Here is a 23,389-nt window from a genome sequence, read left to right on the forward strand (position 1 = left end):
GAGCTGCGCGAACGCAGGCCGCTTCCTCCCACAGGAAACCGCAGGCTTCGGGCACACCCAGCCTGCAGGGAGAGGCGCCCACTGCCCGCCCGCCCGGGGAGGCCCACGTGGGCAGCAGCCGCCGCCGCGGAGTGGGCGTGCCTTACAGAGCGAGTGGGTGTAACCAGAGGGGGCGTGGCCAGAAACCGGGGGCGGTATGGAGTGCCCGAGGTCTCGCCCACTTCCGCCCTCCAGCGCGCGGACGTGGTAGGCGGCCAAGCGTTTTTGGCTGCTTCCCGGGAAGCCGTTGGCCGCGCTTGCGTAGTGAACCGCTGAGGCTGTGGTGAGCGCTCCTTCTCCGCGCAACTCGCGGCTTCGGCACCGCCTTCCTTCCTATGAATCCTTAATTTAACGTGGTCATAGTCAGCTTAAGACCGGCACCTCTCGGGCTCCGTCTTGTAGGACCTCGGCCTGGCCTCGAGGGCTTCCATACAGGTCACCGCAGGCTCTTTCAACTCCCGCCGCTTCCAGGCCCGCGGTACTAGTGAGACCTCAGCCTCGACCTCCCCAGGACCATTTCGACCTCCCGCAGGCTTTCAAGGCCTGAGCGCCTCCCGATTAGCCCGCCCTTCACCGCCCTTCCACCGGGCCCCTCGTAAGGCCTTCCAAACGCGACGCTCGAAGCCCGCCCCTTACGAGGAAACCCCTCCGCTCGCTGTCTCCGAAGCCCCGTCCTGTACTGGTGTCCGTGCCCCTCCCCTCGCCGGCCCCGAAGCCCCGCCCCTCGAAGTTCCTCCCACTCACTCTCCTCACAGGTCTCAGCCCCGCCCATCACAGCTCCCTACGGCACGCCCCTCTCAGGCCTCACAGCCGTGCACCTCTCAGGGCTCCGCAGCCCCGCTCCACAGGCCCTCCCGGCTCCGCCCCTTTCAGAACCTCGCCGCCCATCAGTTTTGTTTGTTTGTTTGTTTGTTTTTTGAGACGGAGTCTCGCTCTGTCGCCCAGGCAGGAGTACAGTGGCGGGATCTCGGCTCACTGCAACCTCCGCCTCCCGGGTTCAAGCGATTCTCCTGCCCCAGCCTCCCGAGTGAGTAGCTGGGATTACAGGCACGAGCCGCCATGTCCGGCTAATTTTTTGTACTTTTAGTAGAGACGGGGTTTCACCATGTTGGCCAGGTTGGTCTCGAGCTCGTGACCTCAAGTGATGCGCCCGCCTCGGCCTCCCAAAATGCTGGGATTGCAGGCGTGAGCCACCGCGCCTGGCCTTGCCCATCAGTTCTCAGTCCGTGGGAACCCTGCAGGTCTACGCCTCGCATCCTTCTCCGCCCCTCCTCCCATAGTTTCTCCCGCGGCCTCGGTCCCTCCCTGGCCGCTGTCCTCAGTCGTCATTGGTCCCTTATCTCCCCAGTAACCAGACCACAACACTGAACTTGGAGCACCAAGAACAGGTCAGGCCCGTCGGCAGGTAGGGCCCAGGACTCCCCCGACCCTGCCCAACCCCCTCTACAGCAGGCCGGGGTTTCCCCCTCTCCTGCGACCAAACAGCCTGGCCTCGGATATCCTGAGAGCCCAGGAGACCTGTCCCCTGCCAAACCCGCGCCAGAATCGGAGCCTAGACGCAAGACCCAGAGTGTGAGAGGTGGGAGGGCTGGAGAGGTGTGGGAGAGGCCTGAGAGAGGTCCCCCTCCAACCCCTCTTGGAGGAATGAGGCCAGCGTGGTTCTAGGGTCACCCCCTTTCAATTCCCAGTCCCTCGCAGTTCATTGTCCACCCTCTCTGGGCCCTGGCCCGCCTGCTGTCTGAAGGGTCTTATAAGTCCATTCCTACAGGAGCCCCACCCTGTTTGGCCAGGATGCCTTTGGGACGCTTGGCAGGGAGCGCCCGCTCCGAGGAGGGAAGCGAGGCCTTTCTGGAGGGAATGGGTAATTCATTCATTCTTTATATCATTCACCCATTCTTTCCCAGCCCCCAGCTTTCCCAAGTTCCAGGTCCTGTAGGGAGGGAGGGAGAGTGTCTGTCCAGGAGCGCCCTCTGGTGGGAACAGACATGCGCCCTAAGGGAGGCGGGGCGGACACCTCCGTGGGTGGGCCAAGCCCGGGCAGTGGGGCAGGCTGGAGACTTCAGGCAGCAGAAGTTTGAGTGGGGCCGAGAACTCCCTGTAGGAATTGCCAAGGGGAGAAGGAAGGAAGGGTGTTTCTACAGAGATGACAGAATGTGGCTAGGGTAGGCTTTCTCAACCTTGGTACTGTTGACTCTTGGGGTGGGATAATTCTTTGTTGTGGGGGCAGTCGTGTGTGTCGTAGGATGCCAAGCAGTGTCCATGGCTTCTACTCACTGGATACCAGTAGCCCCCTCCCTTCTCCACAAGTCATGACAATGACAAATGTCTCTAGGCTGAGCATGCTGGCTCATGCCTGTAATCCCAGCACTTTGGGAAGCTGAGGAAGGAGGATCACTTGAGCCCAGGAGTTCAAGACCAGCCTGAGCAACACAGTGAGACCTCATCGCTACAAAAATAAAATAAAATTAGCCAGGTGTGATGGCGTGCACCCATAATCCCAGCTACTCGGGAGGCTGAGGTGGGAGGATCACTTGAGCCTGCGAGGTGGAGGCTGCAGTGAGCTGAGATTGTGCCACTGCGCTCCAGCCTGGGGGACAGAGCGAGACCCTGTCTAGAAAAAAATAAGTCTCCAGACATTGCCAAATGTTTTTGGAAGGCAGAATCACCCGCTGATTGAAAACTACTGGGCCTTTGGAGATGGGGAGCATATGGGCAAGACTGGAGAGGTGGGTAAGGTCAGGTCACTTGGGGTCTCGGATCCCAGGCTGAGGTGCTGAGACTTTGTCCTGCAGGTACTGGGGCATCATGGGAGGCCTATGAGGGGTAGGGTCTGCTGTGGGTGGGGTAGGGTTGGCTGTGGGTGTAGAGAGACCCTCTGGGACTGTGCGGGAAGGCTGGAAGTTGAGAGAAAGGTTGAGGTGATGGTCCAGATAGGAGAGGATGAGGCTGAGCCGAGGGGATGGGTTGAGAGAGGGAGGAGGCAAGAGGATGGGGCTGAGGGCTGCTGATGGTGGGGCAGAAAAGGAGGGAGGGAGCAAGAGCCTTCCCAATTCCAGGTGGTGTGCCCAGGTCCCAGAAGACCCAGAGACCTTCCAGAAGTGCCCTCTGGTGGGATGGGAGTGGGTTTTAGGGGAAAAAACCCTGAGTTCAGTTTTGGGTATGAAGGGATGAGGAAGCTCGAGGGATCCCGGAACTGAGGTGCATTCCTAGAGGGGTGTTGGGGGCTGGACCTGCAGTTCAGTTGCAGTTTGTGAGACCCCAAAGGGAGCAGAATTCCTAGGTCCTGGGTTGGGAGGAGCTGGTGGCCAGGATCCCTGCTGAGTCCCTTGGCTGGCCCTGTTCTCAGTGGATTGGGAGCTGAGTAGGCTGCAGCGACAATGCAAAGTGATGGAAGGGGAGAGGCGGGCCTACAGCAAGGAAGTCCACCAGCGCATCAACAAGCAACTGTGAGCTGGGCGCCTGGGCCCTGAGCTGGGGAGGAGGGGGTCAGAGGGGCTGAAGACTGGACTCCTGGGTCCTGCCTTTAGTGATGCTGAGTTCTGCCCCCTTACTGGCCCCTCTTCCACCTCCCTGCCTGGGTAGTGAGGAGATCCGGCGCTTGGAGGAGGTACGGGGTGATCTCCAGGTGCAGATCAGTGCAGCCCAGAACCAGGTCAAGCGGCTTCGGCACAGTGAGCGGCTGGAGAACATGGACCGCCTGCTGAAGGGCCGGGCCCAGGTGCAGGTGGAGATCGAGGAGCTGCAGGAGCAGACCAGGGCCCTGGACAAGCAGGTGGGGTTTGAGAGGGGGTTCTGTGGATCCTGCTTACGGGCAAGTGTTGTAACCTCCCTGAGCCTTAGCTTCCTCATGTGAAATTGGGGCTATTAGGCCGGGCACAGTGGCTCATGCCTGTAATCCCAGCACATTGGGAGGCTGAGGTGGGCAGATCACTTGAGGTCAGGAGTTCAAGACCAGCCTGGCCAACGTGGTGAAACCCCATCTCTACAAAAAATACAAAAATTAGCCAGGCATGGTGGCACATGCCTGTAATCCCAGCTACTCGAGAGGCTGAGGCAGGAGAATAATTTTTTGTTTTGTTTTGTTTTTGAGACGGAGTCTTGCTGTGTCGCCCAGGCTGGAGTGCATTGGCACAATCTCGGCTCACTGCAAGCTTCGCCTCCCAGGTTCATGCTATTCTCCTGCCTCAGCTTCCCGAGTAGCTGGGACTACAGGCGCCCACCACCACGCCCGGCTAATTTTTTTGTATTTTTAGTAGAGACAGGATTTTACTGTGTTAGCCAGGATGGTCTCGATCTCCTGACCTTGTGATCCGCCCACCTCGGCCTCCCAAAGTGCTGAGATTACAGGCGTGAGCCACCGCGCTCGGCCAGGAGAATTGTTTAAACCCGGGGGGCAGAGGTTTCAGTGAGCCAAGATCGCGCCACTGCACTCCAGCCTGGTCGACAGAGCAAGACTCTGTCTCAAAAAAAAAAAAAAAAAAAAAAAATCGGGGCTATTGAAAGCATCCATCTGGTAGAGTTGTGTTCAGTGGAAACATAGATGTTTGCTGCTTTAGCACAGTCCCAGGCATTCAAAAACAGGACTGGTGTGGTTAAGCAGGAAAGGTTCGCATGTTAGAGTCCTCAAAACCTGCATTAGAGTCCTGGCTCTGCCATTGGAGCTCTGTGATCGGGGGCAGGCAGGTTTCCCCTCTCTGGGCCCTAGTTTCTTCATCTGCAAACAAGGACGGTGGTAATGCCGCAGTCTAGACAGGTTGCGAATCCCATCTGTTTCGGGACCTTGCTATTTGACCTTGCAAACAATGTGATTTTTCTAGGCCAGTGATCTGTCAAGTTTTTATGACCATGACTCATGAGGTGTAGTTCATACACACCAAGATGCATACAGATATACACACACACATATATTAATATATCTGAAACAAGTTTCAGCAAATAATATATATATATATATATTTTAATGTGGGATTCATTCTGCTAAATTCTGGTCTAGCCTTCATTTAAAAAACCAATTTGTCAGTTGGGCACAGTGGTGCATGTCTTGAGGCTGAGGTGGCAGCTACTTGAGCCCAAGAGTTTGAGGCTTCAGTGAGTTGTGATTGCCCCGTTGCACTCCAGCCTGGGCAGCAGAGAGAGACCCACTTTCTTTTTCTTTTTCTTTTCAAGACAAAGTCTCGCTCTGTCACCCGGGCTGGAGTGCAGTGGCTGGCAGGATCTTGGCTCACTGCAACCTCCACCTCCCAGGTTCAAGCGATCCTCCTGCCTCAGCCTCCTGAGTAGCTGGGATTACAGGCACGTGCCACCAAGCCCAGCTCATTTTTGTAGTTTTGGTAGAGATGAGGTTTTGCCATGTTGGCCAGGCTGGTCTCAAACTCGTGGCCTCAGGTGATCCACTCACCGTGGCCTCCCAAAGTGCTGGGATTACAAGCGTGAGCCATTGTGCCTGGCTCGGAACCCCTTTAAAAAACAAAAACCAGTGATGCGGCCACAGGTAAGGAGTCCACAAGTCAAGGAATCCCACCTGCAGAAACTGGCAAAGGCAAGGAATGAAAAGACAAGGTCCAGACTGGGAGAAAATATCTGCAAAGCACGTATCTGATAGAGAACTTGTATCCAGAATATATTAAGAACTTTCCCAAACTCCATTAAAAAGACGGTCCATAGTTGTGGGAAGGATGTAGAGGAAGCAGAACTCTCATACTCCACTGGTGGGAATGTGGAATGGCACACTACTTTTGGTACACAGTTTGCACAGTTAGGCAGGTTTTTTTTTTTTTTTTTTTTTTTTTTTTGACGAAGTCTCGCTCTGTCACCCAGGCTGGAGTGCAATGGCACAATGTCATCTCACTGCAACCCCTGTCTCCTGGGTTCAAACATTCTCCTGTCTCAGCCTCCCAAGTAGATAGGATTACAGGCATGCGCCACCACACCTGTCTAATTTTTGTATGTTTAGTAGAGATGGGGTTTCGCCATGTTGGCCAGGCTGGTCTCGAACTCCTGACCTCAAGTTATCCGCCCATCTCAGCCTCCAAAAGTGTTGGGATTACAGGCGTGAGCCACCACGCCTGACCTCTGCCTTTATCCTTACGTGGCGTTCTCCCTGTGTGCGTATCTATGTCCAAATTTCCTTTTTTTGTTGTTTTGTTTTGAGACAGGATCTCCCTCTGTCACCTAGGCTGGAGTACAGTGGCACAATCACAGCTCACTGCAGCTTCGAGCTCCTTGTCTCAAGGGATCTGCCACCTCAGCTTCCCAAGTAGCTAGGACTACAGGTGTGCACCACCATGCCCAGCTAATTTATTTTGTATCTTGTAGAGATGGGGTCTTGCTTTGTTGCCTAGGCTGGTCTTGAACTCCTGGCTTTGAGAGATCATCCTGCCTCAGCCTTCCAAAGTATTGGGATTACAGGCATGAGCCACCACACCCAGCAATTTCCCATTTTTCTAAGAACACCTCGTCGTAGTGGATTAGGGCCCACCTCAATTACCTCATTTTAATTACTTCTATGAAGACTCTGTCTCCAAATAAGGTCACATTCTAAAGTACTGGGGGTTAAGACTTCAACATGTGAGGTTTTTTTTTGTTTTGTTTTGTTTTGTTTTGAGACGGAGTCTCGCTCTGTCGCCCAGGCTGGAGTGCAGTGGTGCAATCTCGGCTCACTGCAAGCTCCGCCTCCCGGGTTCACGCCATTCTCCTGCCTCAGCCTCCCGAGTAGCTGGGACTACAGGCGCCCGCCACTGCGCCCAGCTAATTTTTTGTATTTTTAGTAGAGATGGGGTTTCACCGTGGTCTCGATCTCCTGACCTCGTGATCCGCCCACCTCGGCCTCCCAAAGTGCTGGGATTACAGGCGTGAGCCACCGCGCCTGGCCTGTTTTGTTTTTTTTTTGAGATGGAGTCTTGTTCTGTTCCCCAGGCTGGAGTGCAGTGGCACATCTCAGCTCACTGCAACCTCTGCCTCCTGGGTTCAAGCAATTCTCCTGCCTCAGCCTCCCGAGTAGCTGGGATTACAGGTGCCTGCCACCACGCCTTGCTAATTTTTGTATTTTAGTAGAGGTGGGGTTTCGCCATGTTGGCCAGGGTGGTCTTGAACTCATGACCTCAGGTGATTCACCCACCTCTGCCTCCCAGAGTGCTGGGATTACAGGTGTGAGCCACCGTGCCCGGCCAACATATGAGTTTTTACGGGACGTGATTCAACCCATAACAGCACAAATTGAAGTGTTGAGCAATTCATTTATCTATTTAGTCTGCATGTTATGTTGAATACCTTCTTTGTCTCGGACAGGGAGAAAACACAAGACTCTGTGTCCTCATGGAACCCCCAGTTTGCTTGGAGAGACAGAGCACACCCCAATAAGTACAGATGAATACAGAAATGAGAAGGACAGATTGGAAGCTGGTTTTAGGCATAAGCAGACCCAGGGCTACTAATGTCATCAAGTTCATTCTCACCATCTCTCCAACTCTCATCTCCACTTCTGTCCACTGGCCTCATTCTCCCAGGACCCTCCCTGTGGTGGGGCTATGACAGGAGAAGTCCTGGAATCCCATCCTTCCATCTCATGTGCTTCCCCCAGACTATCAGGAAAGGAGTCAGGGCTGGGTGCAGTGGCTCTTGCCTGTAATCCCAGCACTTTGGGAGGCCAAGGCGGGTGGATCACTTGAGGTCAGGAGTTCAAGATCAGCCTGGCCAACATGGTGAAACCCCATCTCTACTAAAAATACAAAAATTAGCTGGGTGTGGTGGTACGTGCCTGTAATCCCAGCTACTCGGGAGGTTGAGGCACTAGAATTGCTCAAGCCTGGGAGGTGGAGGTTGCAGTGAGCCAAGATCGCGCCACTGCACACTCCAGCCTGGGAGACAGAGCAAGACTCTGTCTCAAAAAAAAAAAAAAAAAAAAAAGGAAAGGAGTCAGGCTGGCTCCATGGGGTCACATTCCCATCTCTAGGCCAATCCCTGTGAGTGTCCAGACCTGCGTCATGTGGCTGATAGGGTGATACACTGTGGTTGGAAGGCCCACCAGAACCACATGGAGGGCTGGATAGTGTCAGCAGAAGGGTAGATGTTATTCTGGGGTGACAGGGACAGCAGATGTTTGCCATGCTTAGTGACTCATTTTCCCTGGGCCATTCAATCTCTCCCACATTCAGGCAACCAAAAACAGGTACCATCCTCTTTCTTCTAGATCCAGGAGTGGGAGACGCGGATCTTTACCCACAGTAAGAATGTCAGGTCCCCGGGATTCATCCTGGATCAGAAGGTCAAGATCGGGCGAAGGATCAGGATCCTAGAAAACCAGTTGGACAGGGTGAGGGTCAACCTCCTGGTCCCTCGACCTGAATTGTGCGGTTATGGGAAGAACTGGGCATGGTCATTGGGTTCTGGAAATGCTGGGCAGTGTGTGCACATATGTGTCAGGACACAGGATTCTGGAGGGATGGAGGTTCCCAAGGAAAGGAGACTGATGGGTCCTTAGAGGGGAGTGGACATTGATTTCGGGAACCCCAAAGAACCTGTGTTTCTCAGGAAACAGGCCGGCCCAACCTCTGATAAGTGTCTCCTCCTTGGCTGAGCTTGGAGGAGGCAGGCAGACTTGGCTTCAGACCCACTCTTCCATCCGCCTTTCTACTCCCAGGTCACCTGTCACTTTGACAACCAGCTGGTGCGGAATGCGGCCCTGCGGGAGGAGCTGGATCTGCTGCGGGTCGACAGGAACCGCTATCTGAACGTGGACCGCAAGCTGAAGAAGGTCAGTGGCCCTGAAATCCAGGGGAGGAGAGAGGGACCCCTGTGCAGGGCCTCCCCACAGCTGTTTGCCCTTCCTGCTCCAGCACTCAGGCCTCAAGTAAGGGATTGACTAGAGCTGTAGGCTTGCTTTAGTCCAAAAGGCGTGGAGGCCTGGGAAATGTTGGAGGACACTTCCAACAAAAAAGTGGCTTCATTTATAGTTGTGGAAAGCAGAATGTCATTCTGAATAGTATCACCCAGGGCAATCTATGAGCAAGCAAGACCATTTATTATACATTCCACGGGGATCTTTGAAGAACCAGCCCTGTCCCCTCTCTTTTGACTTTCTTTCTTTCTTTCTTTTGAGATGAGTCTCACTCTGTCGCCCAGGCTGGAGCACAGTGAAGTGATCTTGGCTCACTACAGCCTGTGCCTCCCAGATTCAAGCAATTCTCCTGCATCAGCCTCCCGAGTAGCTGGGACTACAGGGGCCTGCCACCATGCCCAGCTAATTTTTTGTATTTTTAGTAGAGATGGGGTTTCACTGTGTTAGCCAGGATGGTCTCGATCTCCTGACCTCGTGATCCGCCTTCCTCGGCCTCCCAAAGTGCTGGGATTACAGGTGTGAGCCACCACACCCGGCCGATTTTTTTTTTTTTTTAGTAGGGACAGGGTTTCACCATGTTGTCCAGGCTAGTCTTGAATTCCTGAGCTCAGGCAATTCGCCTGCCTCGGCCTCCCAAAGTGCTGGGATTAGAGGCGTGAGCCACTGCATCCGGTCTTGACTTTCATTTGGAAATAATTTCAAATTACAGAAAAGGTGCAAGAATTATACAAAGAACTCCTATATATCTTTCACCCAGTTTGATAATTTGCCACATTTATTTTCTCTTTCTCCCCCACTCTTACTATTGGTGTGTGTAATTATTGTTTTGCTGAAAATAATTTATTATCCTGAATGCTGAACTGTTTGACAATATGTTGTAGGCATTATGCTCCTAAGTACTTGAGTGAGCATTTCCTAAGAACAACGCCATTTCCTTACATAAACACAGTGCTGTTATCCAAGTCAGGGACGTTAACATTGTTAGAATTCTAAACAGTCCATATGTCAAGGTCACTGATTGTCCCAATGATATCCTTTACAGTGAACTTGATTTTCCTACTCTGGGCTCCGGTCCAGAATCCCACGTTGCATTTGGTTGTTCTGGCTCTGTTCATCTGGGTCAGTCCCTTGGGCTTTTTTTTCTCCATGACGTTGACATTTTGGAAGCATCCAGGCCGTTTGTGTTGTGCGATGTCCCCTGCCATGGGTTTATCTGGTCTTTTTTTTCTTTTTTGATACTAAGTTTCACTCTTGTTGCCCAGGCTGGAGTGTAATGGCATGATCTTGGCTCACTGCAACCTCCACCTCCCGGGTTCAAGTGATTCTCCTGCCTCAGCCTCCTGAGTAGCTGGGATTACAGGCATGCACCACCATGCCCGGCTAATTTTGTATTTTTAGTAGAGACAGGGTTTCTCCATGTTGGTCAGGCTGGTCTCAAACTCCTGACCTAAGGTGATCCACCCGCCTCAGCCTCCCAAAGTTCTGGGATTACAGGCATGAGCCACCACGCCCGGCCGGTTTATCTGATCTTTCTTCATGATTAGATTTGGCGTCTGCACTTTGGGGGGAATGTCACAGCAGTGATAGTGTGTCCTTCCTGCGCAAGATCTCAGGAGGCACCTGATGTCAACTTGTCCCATGACTAGTGATGTTGTCTTTGATCACTTGGCTAGCCAGGAAGAGTTTTCGTTTTTGTAGTGAATAAGTGGTCCGTGGGGAGATTCTCTGAGACTGTGTAAATATCTTGTCCCCTGACACACCTTCACTCAATCATTTTGTTACGGGATATTTATGGCATCACTTTTCTGGCTGGAAACCTCCTTGGCCAGTGGTGCCTTTGCCCGAGTTCTTGTCCTGTGTCCAGGAAGAAGGAGGTAGGCAGACAAGTGGAGCGTGAGCAAGATGAAGAGGAGCTTTACCAAGTGTTAGGACAGCTCAGAGACCTGCAGGGGGCAGCTCCTCTGCAGGCAGGTCGTCTGGTCCAGTGTTCAGCTATCAGCAGTGAGGAGGCCCTGGAGAGGGTGGTTCCTCTCCGCAGGCAGATTGTTCAGATGTCTCTGCAGGCCTCTGAAGCTCTCAGCAGAGAGGGTAGCTCCATGGGCGGCCATGGGCAGGCCTGGAGGAGATGCTGCAAGTCCCCACTCGTTTTGCAGTACTGGCAACCTGGCCCCCAGCCTTCAGGCCCTCCCTGGCTTGAAGGAGGGACCTTACCGGGTACTTGTCCTCTTCTGCCCAGGAATCTGCCTGCCTCCTGCTGCCATTCATGGCACTGGGCTGGACCCCAACCCCTCTCTGAGATCAGAGTGGGTGTGAGAGAGGAGAGAGGCCAAGCAGCAGGAGCAGACACGCTCGAGCCTGCAGGGATTGGGGTGGGGAGGGGGGTGCGGTGGTGCTTTCCTGGGCCGTTCAGGGTGCAGGCTGCAGAGAACTTCAGAGATGCCTAGGTCCTGTGTTTGGGAGGGTGGCTGCAGCTGCACTCTGGGAGCTCCCACCCCACCAACTCGGAAGGGGCAGGACCCTCGCTTGTCCCCGGCTGCTGCCTGCTCCCTGGAGTGGGAGGCGGGTTGGGCAGCTGCAGCTGCACCCGGGAGGGCAGATCCTGCCTGCTCCTGGCTCCCTGCAAGAGCACAGAGAGGCTCAGATCCACAGCAGCAGTTTGGGCAGCTGTAGTCCCGCCCAGGAGGGCGGGGATCCTGCCTGCTCTGTGGAGCAGAAGGCCTGGGTCTGCAGCTGCGGTTCTGGTGGCTGCAGCTGCACACGGGGAGCTCCCATCCCAACTCAGAAGGGGCAGGGCTCCTACCGGCTCCATGGAGTGTGCAGCCACAGCCAGCAGCTACTGCCATCAATTTTATCATCCATGAATGATTCTTCCCTGAACGGTTATTACTGTAATGGCTGCAACAGGGTGATTTAAAAGACTCTGTCATTTCTCCCACATTTATAAGATGGCATTTTCCTTAAGGAAACACTTCTCGTCCGGGTGTGGTGGCTCATGCCTGTAATTCCAGCACTTTGGGAGGCTGAGGCAGGCGGATCACCTGAGGTCAGGAGTTCGAGACCAGCCTGGCTAACATGGTGAACCCCGTTTCTACTAAAAATACAAAAAATTAGCCAGGTGTGGTGGTGCACGCCTGTAATCCCAGCTACTTGGGAGGCTGAGGCAGGAGAATCACTTGAACCAGGGAGCTGGAGGTTGCAGTGAGCCGAGATTGTGCCATTGCACTCCAGCCTGGGCAACAAGAGTGAAACTCTGTCTCAAAAAAAAAAACAAAAAACAAAAAGGAAACACTTCTCTTTCTCCCCCTGTATATTTGAGTGTTGTCAGTGAGGATTAGTGTATTCTGACTTTATAGATGATGATCCATAACTGCCATTCATTTTAATATTCAAATTGCCCCAGATTTGGTTAGTGGGAGCCCCTTCAAGCTGGCTTCTGTGGCCTTTGGACGTACCCCGTCACTTTTTGGGAGTACTTCCTCACTTTCTGGCACAGGAAGATAGTCTGGGTAATCTGGACCTTGTTCTGCCCCATCCCTGGGGTTGGCCATTTTTCTGAGGAGTCCCGGTTCTTTCTAGGGAAGAGCAGGTGTTGAGGCACTAAGAGACCGTTTTCTTTTTTTTTTTTGAGACAGAGTCTCGCTTTGTCACCCAGGCTGAAGTGCTGGAGTGCAGTGGCATGATCTCGGCTCACTGCAAGCTCCGCCTCCCGGGTTCACGCCATTCTCCTGCCTCAGCCTCCCGAGTAGCTGGGACTACAGGCGCCCGCCACCACGCCCAGCTAATTTTTTGTATTTTTAGTAGAGACGGGGTTTTGCCGTGTTAGCCAGGATGGTCTCGATCTCCTGACCTCGTGATCCGCCCACCTCGGCCTCCCACAGTGCTGGGATTACAGGCGTGAGCCGCCAGCCTGGCACTAAGAGACTTTGTTGCTACTTGGGTGTCATTGCTTTGAGGCCCTTCCTCTGGAGAGAGCTAGGAAGCACACATATTTTATATGTTTTAAAATTCTATTTATGTTTTGTAGAGATGGGGTCTTACTATGTTGTCCAGGCTGCTCTCAAACTCTTGGGCTCAGGTGATTCTCCTGCCTTGGCCTCACAAAGTATTGGGATTACAGGCATGAGCCGCTGCGCCTGGCTGACATATTTTACGATAGTGAGTTCACATTGATACCTCTGATTCCATTCCAATACCACCAGCTTTTTCCTGAGCATTCCTCATTTCATCTTTCTTTCTTTTTTTTTTTTTTTCTTTTGAGATGGAGTCTCACTCTTGTTGCCCACGCTAGGGTGCAATGGCACGATCTCGGCTCACCACAGCCTCCGCCTCCCGGGTTCAAGCTATTCTTCTGCCTCATTGTCCCAAGTAGCTGGGATTACAGGCATGCACCACCACGCCTGGTTAATTTTTTGTATTTTTAGTAGAGACAGGGTTTCTCCATGTTGGTCAGGCTGGTCTCAAACTCCCGACCTCAGGTGATCCTCCCGTCTCGGCCTCCCAAAGTGCTGGGATTACAGGCGTGAGCCACCGCGCCCGGCCCTAATTTTGTATTTTTAATAGAGATGGAGTTTCTCTGTGTTGGCCAGGCTGGTCTTGAACTCCCAAGCTCAGGTGATCTGCCCGCCTCGTCCTCCCAAAGTGCTGGGATTATGGGCCTGAGCCACCGCACCTGGCCCTATTATTATTTTTAAATAAAGTTCACTTGCTTCCATTTGCATTTAGTTTTAGTTTTCTCTCCTCTCTTTATTGATTTAATTTCCTTTATGAATATGTAAAACATTAACAAGGTTCTCAAATCAAACTATTCCAAAAGGTCTCCTAGGGAAACGTCATTTCCTTTACATCTCCTCCACCTCATTTCCACCCAGTCCCTGTAGGTTACTAAATATTTTCTTAGTTTCTGCTTATCTACAGAAAGAGCCTTTTGATCCAGCTTATCAATTTGACTTCACACCTCTTTAAAATCCCTTTCATGGGCAGTCGCTAATGAGGAAGGTCCACATTTGGAAGGCTCAAGAGCTGTACTCCTTATTGGAGAAGCACGGGGCCGAAAGGAAAGACTTCGAGCAATGAGGCTGTAAGAACTGGCACTGATTTTTTTCTCCTCCCCCCACAGGAGATCCACCACCTGCAGCACCTGGTCAGCACCCTTATCCTCTCCTCCACCTCTGCCTACGCCGTCAGGTAGAGACTGCGGGTATCCTGGGATGGCGGGACCCAGATGACTCAGGACGCACCTTTCCATAAGGCAGTGGTGGGAAGGTTCAGGACTCATGAAACACGTCAGAACGTATTTTTTCTCCCATAATGTCCCCTTTTTCTCTCTCCCCGCCACCAGTTCCCCACCTCCACTGGCAAGGTCCTGTTCTGTCTTTTTTTTTGAGACAGAGTCTGGCTCTGTTGCCCAGGCTACAGTGCAGTGGCGCTATCTTGGCTCACTGCAACCTCTACCTCCCAGGTTCAAACGATTCTCCTGCCTCAGCCTCCCGAGTAGCTGGGATTACAGGTGCCTGGCACTGTGGCTCGCTAATTTTTGTATTCTTAGTAGAGATGGGGTTTCACCATCTTGACCAGGCTGGTCTTGAATTCCTGAGCTCATGATCTACCCGCCTCTGCCTCCCAAAGTGCTGGGATTACAGGCATGAGCCATTGCACCCCACCGGCCCTGTTCTTTTTCTTGGGCATGTAAATTAACCTCTACTGACCCCATCTAGCACATAAGAATGTATCTACTGGCTGGGCGAGGTGGCTCACACCTGTAATCCCAGCACTTTGGGAGGCCAAGGCAGGCAGATTGCTTGAGCTCAGGAGTTCGAGACCAGCCTGGCCAACATGGTGAAATCCCGTCTCTACCAAAAATATAAAAACTTAGCTGGGCATGGTGGCGGGTGTCTGTGGTCCCAGCTACTTGGGAGGCTGAGGTGGGAGGATTGCTTGAGCCCTGGGGGTGGAGGTTGCAGTGAGCTGAGATTGCACCACTGCATTCCAGCCTGGGCAACAGAGTGAGACTCCGTCTCAGGAGAAAAAAAAAAAAAAAGTGCATCTAGCACATATATAGTGCAGCAGGGTTCCTGAAAGCATCTGGCGAATTTGTTATTCGTCAGCATTGGTTGCAAGGGACAGAGATTCTCTCGGGCCACCTTCAGATAGAGGCACACTGTAAGGAGTTGAGGAGCTGAAGCTGCTTTAGGTGTTGGCTTCTCTCTCCCTCTCTGGGGCTCTCATGAGCTCCATGCTCTCTCTCTCACTCCATCCCTGTCTCTTTCTCAGCTTCACCCTCTTCTTTTGCTCCAAATGCTTTCTTACCTTCTACTGAGTTCTTCTCTGGCTTCTGTTTTCTCATGGTCCCTGATCGACATCAGCTGTGGTCTGGGTCGGCCTTAGGGTCTCTGTGATTTCTCTCTTTCTCTCTCTCTGTTAAAACAAAAATGGCAAAATTCACCATTTTAAAGCATAGAATGTAGCAGCATTTAGTACATTCACAGGGTCGTGCAACCACACCACTTCTGTCTAGATCCGAAATATTTCCATCACTCCAAAAGGAAACTGTACCTGCCACCGGGAAGTGCAGGAATCCTCACTTTTTAGTCTTACTTGGGAGAAAGAATTCTGCCAAGAGACTGATTTAGCCAACAAAGAGAATTTACTGAAGGCAAATAGAGAACAGAGAGTTTACATAGAGAGAGACAGTACACTCTGAAGGATGAGGAGAGCAGGCTGCTGAAAGAATGTGAGCCAGCAGCACACCGAGAGTTTTGTGTTGGGTTTCTAATATGATGTCGCACTCTTTTGAAGTTCTTGCTTCTGTCTTTTTTTTTTTTTTTTTGAGACAGTTTCGCTCTTGCCACCCAGGCTGGAGTGCAGTGGTGCGATCTCAGCTCACTGCAATCTTCACCTCCCAGGTTCAAGCGATTCTCTTGCCTCAGCCTCCCAAGTAGTTGGGATTACAGGCACGCACCACCAGGTCTGGCTAATTTTTGTATTTTTAGTAGAGATGGAGTTTCACCATGTTGGCCAGGCTGGTTTCAAACTCCTGACTGCAGGTGATCCTCCTGCCTCCCAAAGTGCTGGGATTACAGACTGAGCCACCGTGCCCAGCCAGTTCTCTGCTTTTTGTGACCACAGGATAACTGCAACCTGATTCAGCCCCATTCCTGTGACCCCAGGCTGGCCCTGCCCATCTGGGACACCAGCTGACTCCACCCCACCCCCACAACCTCTGGCTGACCCCGCCCATCCCCAGGACCCCAGGCCGACCCCAGTCCAGCCTCCAGTCATCCTGACCCCGGCTGACCCCCGCAGGGAGGAGGCGAAGGCCAAGATGGGCTTGCTGCGGGAGTGCGCGGAGAAGGAGGAGGCCCAGAGCGAGATGGAGGCGCAGGTCCTGCAGCGGCAGATCTCGCACCTGGAGCAGCTGCACCACTTCCTCAAGCTCAAGAACAACGACCGGCAGCCAGATCCCGATGTCCTGGAGAAGCGTGAAAAGCAGGGTGAGGCTGGGGCTGCTGCCTTTGCATCTCAAGGGCCTGGCCGCCCCTGGGGCACCTGCAGCACACCTTCGTGCCCCAGGTGGGACCACGCTTTGCTCCCCCTCACCCAGGAGGTCTCTGTGTTGGAGGCCACCCAGGAGACCGACCTGCTGTTCTCTCTTCCCCTAGCCGGGGAGGTGGCCGAGGGCGTCTGGAAGACCTCCCAGGAGAGGCTGGTGCTTTGCTACGAGGACGCCCTGAATAAACTGTCCCAGCTGATGGGGGAGAGTGACCCTGACCTGTTGGTGCAGAAGTATCTGGAGAGTGAGTGGGGCCCTGGGTGGAGGGAGGAGGCCCGGGACCCCAGCACCCCCTGAGTCCAGTGCAGGCTGGCCTCAGCTCTGGCCCTGGGGAACTCCTCCACCTGTGCTGGAGGAACAAGATGTCATGCCTGGGACCCGCCGCCCGCATCCACTGGCGTCTTACCGTGGCCCTGTCTCTGCCCCTCCCCACCCCCTCCTCACTCCTGGGCCTAGAGTCACTCTCCACATCCTTCCCTCAACCCTGTCCCTCTCTGTTTCTCTCCTTACCCATATCTACCGTTCTCCCCGCCTGCATCTCCCCATCTCCCTTGCTATTGCTGAGTCTCTGGCTTTCCCTCTCTGCCTTGCTGTGTATTTCTGTGTCCCGCCTGCCGTATCTTCCCACGCCTCTTTGTCTCTGTGACTCCTCTCTGTTCATCTCTCTGCCTTGGTTTCTGTGTGGCCTTCCTCATCTTCACTTTCTTTGGCCTTCTGTGCGCCTCTCTGTCTCTGTTCTCTCTGTCTCTGTTTCTCTGTCTCCCTCTCTCTGGGCCCCGCCTTGCCCAACTCTCCCAGTCGAGGAGCGCAACTTTGCTGAGTTCAACTTCATCAACGAGCAGAACTTGGAGCTGGAGCATGTGCAGGAAGAGATCAAGGAGGTGAGTGAGGCCTGCCCTCTCCATCTCCTCCTCTCCTCCCGGCCTCCCCGCCCCCTCCCCTCCCTCAGCCTGCCTCCTGCTTCTTCCCAGCTCCACACCCCCCAACTCCCGAGGCTGACATCTGGCCCAGCATTCAGCCCTGTCCCCACAGATGCAGGAGGCTTTGGTGAGCGCACGTGCCAGCAAGGATGACCAGCATTTGCTGCAGGAGCAGCAGCAGAAGGCGTTGCAGCAGCGTGTGGACAAGGTGCACTCGGAGGCTGAGCGCCTTGAGGCCCGCTTCCAGGATGTGCGGGGACAGCTGGAGAAGCTCAAGGCTGGTGAGCACCCATGGGCGCCCCCTCCCAAGCCTGGCTTCTCCACTTGGAAGGACACCATCAGCCCGCGGGGCTTGGAGGCATCACATGGACAACCTGGTTCACTTGCTTATCAGTTGCCCCATATCTGTCCATCTTTCCAACCAGGGTCTATCCCTCCAACTGTCCCATGTCCATCTATCCATCCATCATCTGTCCCTCCAACTGTCCTACACCCATCCATCCATCCATCTATCAGTGCATCCATCCATCCATCTAGGGTTGATCCCTGCATCTGTTCCATATCCATCTATCTATCCAGGGTCTATTCCTTCATCTGTCCCATATCTATCCATCCAGGATCTACCCCTCCATCTGTCCTATATCCATCTGTCTGTATATCCATCCATCCATCCATCCATCCATCCATCCATCCATCCATCCAGGATCTATTCCTCCAACTGTCCCATGTCCATCCATCCATGCAGGGTCTATCTCTCCAACTGTCCCATGTCCACCCATCCATCCAGGGTCTATCCCTCCATCTGTCCCATGTCCATCAATCCATCCATTGTCTATCTGTCCATCTGCCTCCAACAGCCCCACATCCATCTGTTCATCCATCTATCTGCAATGATATTTGACTTTTGTCTTCCTAGTCTTATCTTAGTTACCAAATTTCTTCTTAGTCTTAGTTACCAAAAATGTTATTATTTGTAAAGAAAATGATGATAAAATATAATAGCAATGTTTATTATGCGTCATTCACTGTGCAAGGCACTTATGCATTATTCCACTTGTTTCACAAAACACTAAAAAACAGATGCTGTCCCTCCAACTGTCCCATATCCATCATCCACCCATCCATCCATCTACCCAGTATTCATCCATGGATCATCCATGTACATCTGTCTGTCTATAAATGCCTAGCAGTGGGACTGATGGGTCTTAGGGTAGGTATATGTTGATATTTATTAGAAAATGCCAAACAGTTTTCCACACTGGTCGCAAGATTTTATGCTCTCACCTATGCAAGCATATGGGAGTCCCCGATGATCCACACCTTTTCCACCACTTCCTAGTGTCAGCCATTTTTTATCTTGTTTTGTTTTTGAGATGCAGTCTTGTTCTGTCACCAGGCTGGAGTGCAATGGCGTGATCTCGGCTCACTGCAACCTCCGCTTCCTGGGTTCAAGCGATTCTCCTGCCTCAGCCTCTCCAGTAGCTGGGACTACAGGTGTGCACCACCACGCCCAGCTAATTTTTGTATTTTTAGTAGAGTCGGGGTTTCACCACGTTGGCTAGGATGGTCTCGATCTCTTGACCTCGTGATCTGCCCGCCTCGGCCTCCCAAAGTGCTGGGATTACAGGCGTGAGCCCCCGTGCCTGGCCGTCAGCCATTTTAATATTAGCCATCTAACGTGTGTGCCGTACTCTCTCTATTAATTTAATTGGCATTTCCCTGGTGACTAATAATATTGAGCATCATATTGGCCATTCAGATATTTTTGTAAAGTTCCTGTTCAATCTTGTGCACTTGTTTTTTTAAAAATTGGGTTTGTCTTGCTATAACTGAGTTGAAGGAGTTCTTTGTATATTCTAGATACTAGACTGTTGGTAAATATTTTCTCTTATACTGTAGCTTGCCTTTTCATTTTTTTTGGTGATGAACTGAAGTTTCTTAGTTTTGAGGATATCTAATTTATGAAATTTTCTTTTTGTAGTTAATGACTTTGTAGCCTGCCTAAGAAATTTTTGCCTGTCCTGAGGTTACAAAGGCATTATGCTGTGTTTTCTCCTAGAAGTTTCATTGTTTGAGCTCCCATATTGAAGTCTTGACTTATGACAAATTGATTTGCCTGTATGGTATGAGGTAGGGGTCTAGAGTTTCCTTTTTAAAATTTTTTTTAGATTTTTTTCATTTATTTATTTTTTGAGAGGAATTTCGCTCTTTTGCCCAGGCTGGAGTGCAGTGGCACAATCTCGGCTCACTGCAACCTCTGCCACCCAGGTTCAAGCAGTTCTGCCTCAGCCTCCTGAGTTGCTGGGATTACAGGTGCCCGCCACCACGCCCAACTAATTTTGGTGTTGTTAGTAGAGACGGGGTTTCGCCATGTTGGCCAGGCTGGTCTCAAGCTCCTGACCTCAGGTGATCTGCCCACCTCGGCCCCCAAAGTGCTGGGATTACATATGCATGAGCCACCGTGCCCGGCCCTTTTTTTTTTAGAGATAGGATTTTACTATGTTGTCCAGGCTAGTCTTGAACTCCTGGACTCAAGTGATCCTCCTGTCTTGGACTCCCAAAGTGCTGGGATTATAGGCATGAGCCACCACTCCTAGCTGAGTTTCTTTTTTTTTTTTTTAATCCTTTCTGTGGGTATCAGTTGCATCCACCTGTGCATCCTTTTTTTTCTATTATTATTATTATTTTTTAAAATTTGAGACAGTCTCGCTCTGTCCCCCAGGTTGGAGTGCAGTGGCACGATCTCGGCTCACTGCAACCTCCCCCTCCTGGTTCAAGCGATTCTCCTGCCTCAGCCTCCCAGTAGCTGGGATTACAGGTGCCCACCACCACGCCCAGCTAATTTTTGTATTTTTAGTGGAGGGGGGTTTTGCCATGTTGGTCAGGCTGGTCTCAAACTCCTGACTTCAGGTGATCCACCCACCTTGGCTTCCGAAAGTGCTGGGATTACAGGTGTGAGCCACTGCGCCAGGCCTCATCTTTCTTATTTTTCAGGAAGTAGCCATGCAGAGCACTCAGGAGTCAGGCTGTCCTGTTTCTTTTCTCTTTTTTAAAACATTTATTGTTAGCTTTTATTTGTTTTTTTGAGATGGAATCTCACGCCGTCAGCCAGGCTGGAGAGCAGTGGTGTGATCTGGGCTTACTGCAACGTCCATCTCCCGGGTTCAAGCAATTCTCCTGCCTCAGCCTCTCCAGTAACTGGGATTACAGGCCTGCACTACCATGCCCGGCTAGTTTTTTTGTATTTTTAGTAGAGACAGGGTTTCACCATGGTGGCCAGGCTGGTCTCAAACTCCTGACCTCAAATGATCTGCCTGCCTTGGCTTCCCAAAGTGCTGGATTACAGGTGTGAGCCACTGCACCCAGCCTGTCCTGGGTTTGAATCTCAGCTCCACCAATTGTGAACCTTGGTGTGTGGCTTCCTCCTTCCGCTCTGGGAATGGGGATGGCAGTGCCTACTTTGCAGGGTTGTCATGAGAATTAGAAGGGATGACGGACGGAGAGAAAGGTGGGGGGGGGGTGGGGAGCGAGCTGGAGAGCCTCCTTGGGGCATACCGTAGGAGCTCAGATATGGGCAGGTCCTCCTTCCTGCTGTCGTGATGGCTGACCCGAGCCCTGTGCTAGGTGATGTGGGCACAGTGGGGAGAGGCCCTGGAGGGGACTGACCTGCGCACTGGGCACTCATCACTCAGGGGCTAGGACAGAGGACGCCCAGGCACTGGGGGCGAGAGGAGGCCCTAACTCAGTCTGCGGTGCAAGACCATAATTTGTGGGGCCCAGTGCAGAATGAGGGGCCCCTTGTTAAAAAATTGCTGAGATTTTCAAGATAGGAAGAGCAGCAGCGTGTCAAGCCAAGTGCAGGCCCCTCACCACTGCCTGGATCTCACACTCACGAGGCCGGCTCTGCTGGGGTCACTGGGAAGGCTTCCTGGAGGCAGTCACACTCGAGGCTGACTTTGAAGGACAAGTCAGGGAGAGAGGGATGCACAGCAGTGCTGTCCCCCTGCCTGGCTGGCTGAGCTCGGGTGACTCCCTTTTGGTCTCTGAGCCTTGACCGCAGTCTCTGTAGAATGGGGCAGTGAGGACCTGAGTGGGAAGAGGGCTGGCACCCAGCTGGCGGTGCCAGATCCCTGACAACCGGCCCTCCATGACGCAGATATCCAGCTCCTCTTCACCAAGGCCCATTGCGACAGCAGCATGATCGATGACCTCCTTGGGGTCAAGACCAGCATGGGAGACCGGGACATGGGCCTCTTCCTGAGCCTCATTGAGAAGCGGCTGGTGGAGCTCCTGACAGTGCAGGCCTTCCTACATGCCCAGGTGGGAGGCGGCAGGGAGCCGGGACAGGAGGCCGGTCTCGGGGGTGGCCCAGCTGACCGCAGGCTCCCACACTCTCCAGAGCTTCACCTCCCTGGCCGACGCTGCCCTCCTAGTGCTGGGCCAGAGCCTGGAGGACCTTCCGAAGAAGATGGCCCCACTTCAGCCCCCTGACACTCTGTGAGGCGCAGGGCAGGAGGGACGCAGAGGGGACGGGGCTTCCATGGGGGCAGAGGGAACACACAGGATAGAAGGTTTTGGGGGGCTTTTGGGGACTGGCTGGAGGATGTGGCCCTGGGGGGTTAGAATATGAAGTATGTGCTTTGAGGCAGCCAGAAGGAGTAGGGGCTTGGCACCTGTGTGGGAAGATGGGGCCCTGGGTGCCCCAGAAGGGAAGGGCACTCGGGGCTGGTGGGAGAATGGCTGAGGCTCCCGGGGTTTAGCAGGAAGGGCCGCTGGCCTTTTTGAGGGCTGAGGTCTAGTCTTTTCCAATTTTCCTTCCCCTCCCCAGAGAAGACCCCCCGGGTTTTGAGGCCAGCGATGACTACCCCATGAGCAGGGAGGAGCTGCTGAGCCAAGTGGAGAAGCTGGTGAGAGTGGGGCCTGCGGGGGTGGGGCCAGCCCTCAGTGTGTGTAGGGGCCCAGCTCACCTTCCCTGCAGGTGGAGCTCCAGGAGCAGGCGGAGGCGCAGCGCCAGAAGGACCTGGCCGACACCGCCGCGAAGCTGGACGGCACCCTGAGCGCGGACCTGGCCAGCACCCAGAGGGCCGGCTCCAGTACCGTCCTGGTGCCCACCAGGCACCCCCATGCCATCCCTGGGTCCATCTTGAGCCACAAGACTAGCAGAAACCGTGGCTCTCTTGGCCGCGTCACTTTTGGCGGCCTCAGCTCCAGCACTGGGCATTTGCCCAGCCACGTCACGCACGGTGACCCCAACACTGGCCACGTGACCTTCGGCTCCACCAGTGCCTCGAGTGGGGGCCACGTGACCTTCAGACCCGTCAGCGCCAGCAGCTACCTGGGCTCCACTGGATACGTGGGGTCCAGCAGGGGCAGAGAAAACACAGAGGGTGGTGTGGAGAGCGGAGGCACAGCGTCCGATTCGAGCGGAGGCCTTGGGTCCAGCAGAGACCACGTCTCCAGCACCGGCCCTGCCTCCAGCACTGGCCCGGGCTCCTCCACCAGCAAAGACTCCCGGGGCTAACACGAGGGGCACGCAGCCCCCACCCTGCCCTGGCTCTCTGTGGGGTCTTTTTTTGTGTCTCTACTTCCCCTGTTTGCCTTGTGGGTCTCTGTCTTTTTCTCCCAGTCGCAGGCCTCTGTCTTTTTGCCCCTTCAACTGTTTTCATCTGCCCTTCATCACCACCTCACCTATGTCTCCCGGTTCCTTTCTCTCTGCTCCTGACCCTGCTTTTCCCTCTGCCTCCTGATCTCCTGTTCTCTGGGCTTCCTGGTCAGTGTCTGTCCGTCTTGTCTCCATATCTGCCCCTTCCCTGTCTGCTGAGCCCTGGCCCCCTGTGGATCCCCCACCTCCTGTTTCTGGCTCACTCTCCTCATCTCCATCTCCCAGGCTCTCCATGCATCCTGTGTCCCTGTCTCTGTAGCTCCTCACTCCCCAAGAGCCCTCCAGTGCTGACAGGTGTGGGAAAAGTCAGGGCGAAGACGCCAGGTTCAGCATGGGAAAATGGGACTGTGGAAATAAAGTGTATGTGTGGAGAGCCGGCTTCA

General features: G+C 53.4%; 1 protein-coding gene across 20 annotated transcripts; it reads left to right on the forward strand.

Moving 5' to 3' along the window:
• On the forward strand, positions 1-23,389 carry ODAD1 (outer dynein arm docking complex subunit 1). Of its 20 annotated transcripts, none has more exons than XM_055370114.2 (18): positions 181-322; positions 442-517; positions 985-1,066; positions 1,388-1,444; positions 1,808-1,900; positions 3,386-3,485; positions 3,622-3,811; positions 8,228-8,350; positions 8,678-8,791; positions 13,992-14,059; positions 16,178-16,365; positions 16,534-16,668; positions 17,223-17,305; positions 17,457-17,625; positions 21,501-21,664; positions 21,744-21,841; positions 22,173-22,251; positions 22,323-23,389. In XM_055370114.2, the coding sequence occupies exons 5-18, from the start codon at positions 1,831-1,833 to the stop codon at positions 22,863-22,865; spliced, it is 2,124 nt and encodes a 707-aa protein (XP_055226089.1). In that variant the 5' UTR covers positions 181-322; positions 442-517; positions 985-1,066; positions 1,388-1,444; positions 1,808-1,830; the 3' UTR covers positions 22,866-23,389. The 20 variants fall into 20 exon arrangements, with proteins under 20 accessions (XP_055226095.1, XP_055226089.1, XP_055226090.1 ...); XM_055370118.2 differs by having other exon boundaries at positions 225-322; positions 442-634; XM_055370120.2 differs by lacking the exon at positions 442-517 and having other exon boundaries at positions 1-322.

This window comes from Gorilla gorilla, chromosome 20 (genome assembly GCF_029281585.2).
Source record: "Gorilla gorilla gorilla isolate KB3781 chromosome 20, NHGRI_mGorGor1-v2.1_pri, whole genome shotgun sequence".
Taxonomy (NCBI): domain Eukaryota; kingdom Metazoa; phylum Chordata; class Mammalia; order Primates; family Hominidae; genus Gorilla; species Gorilla gorilla.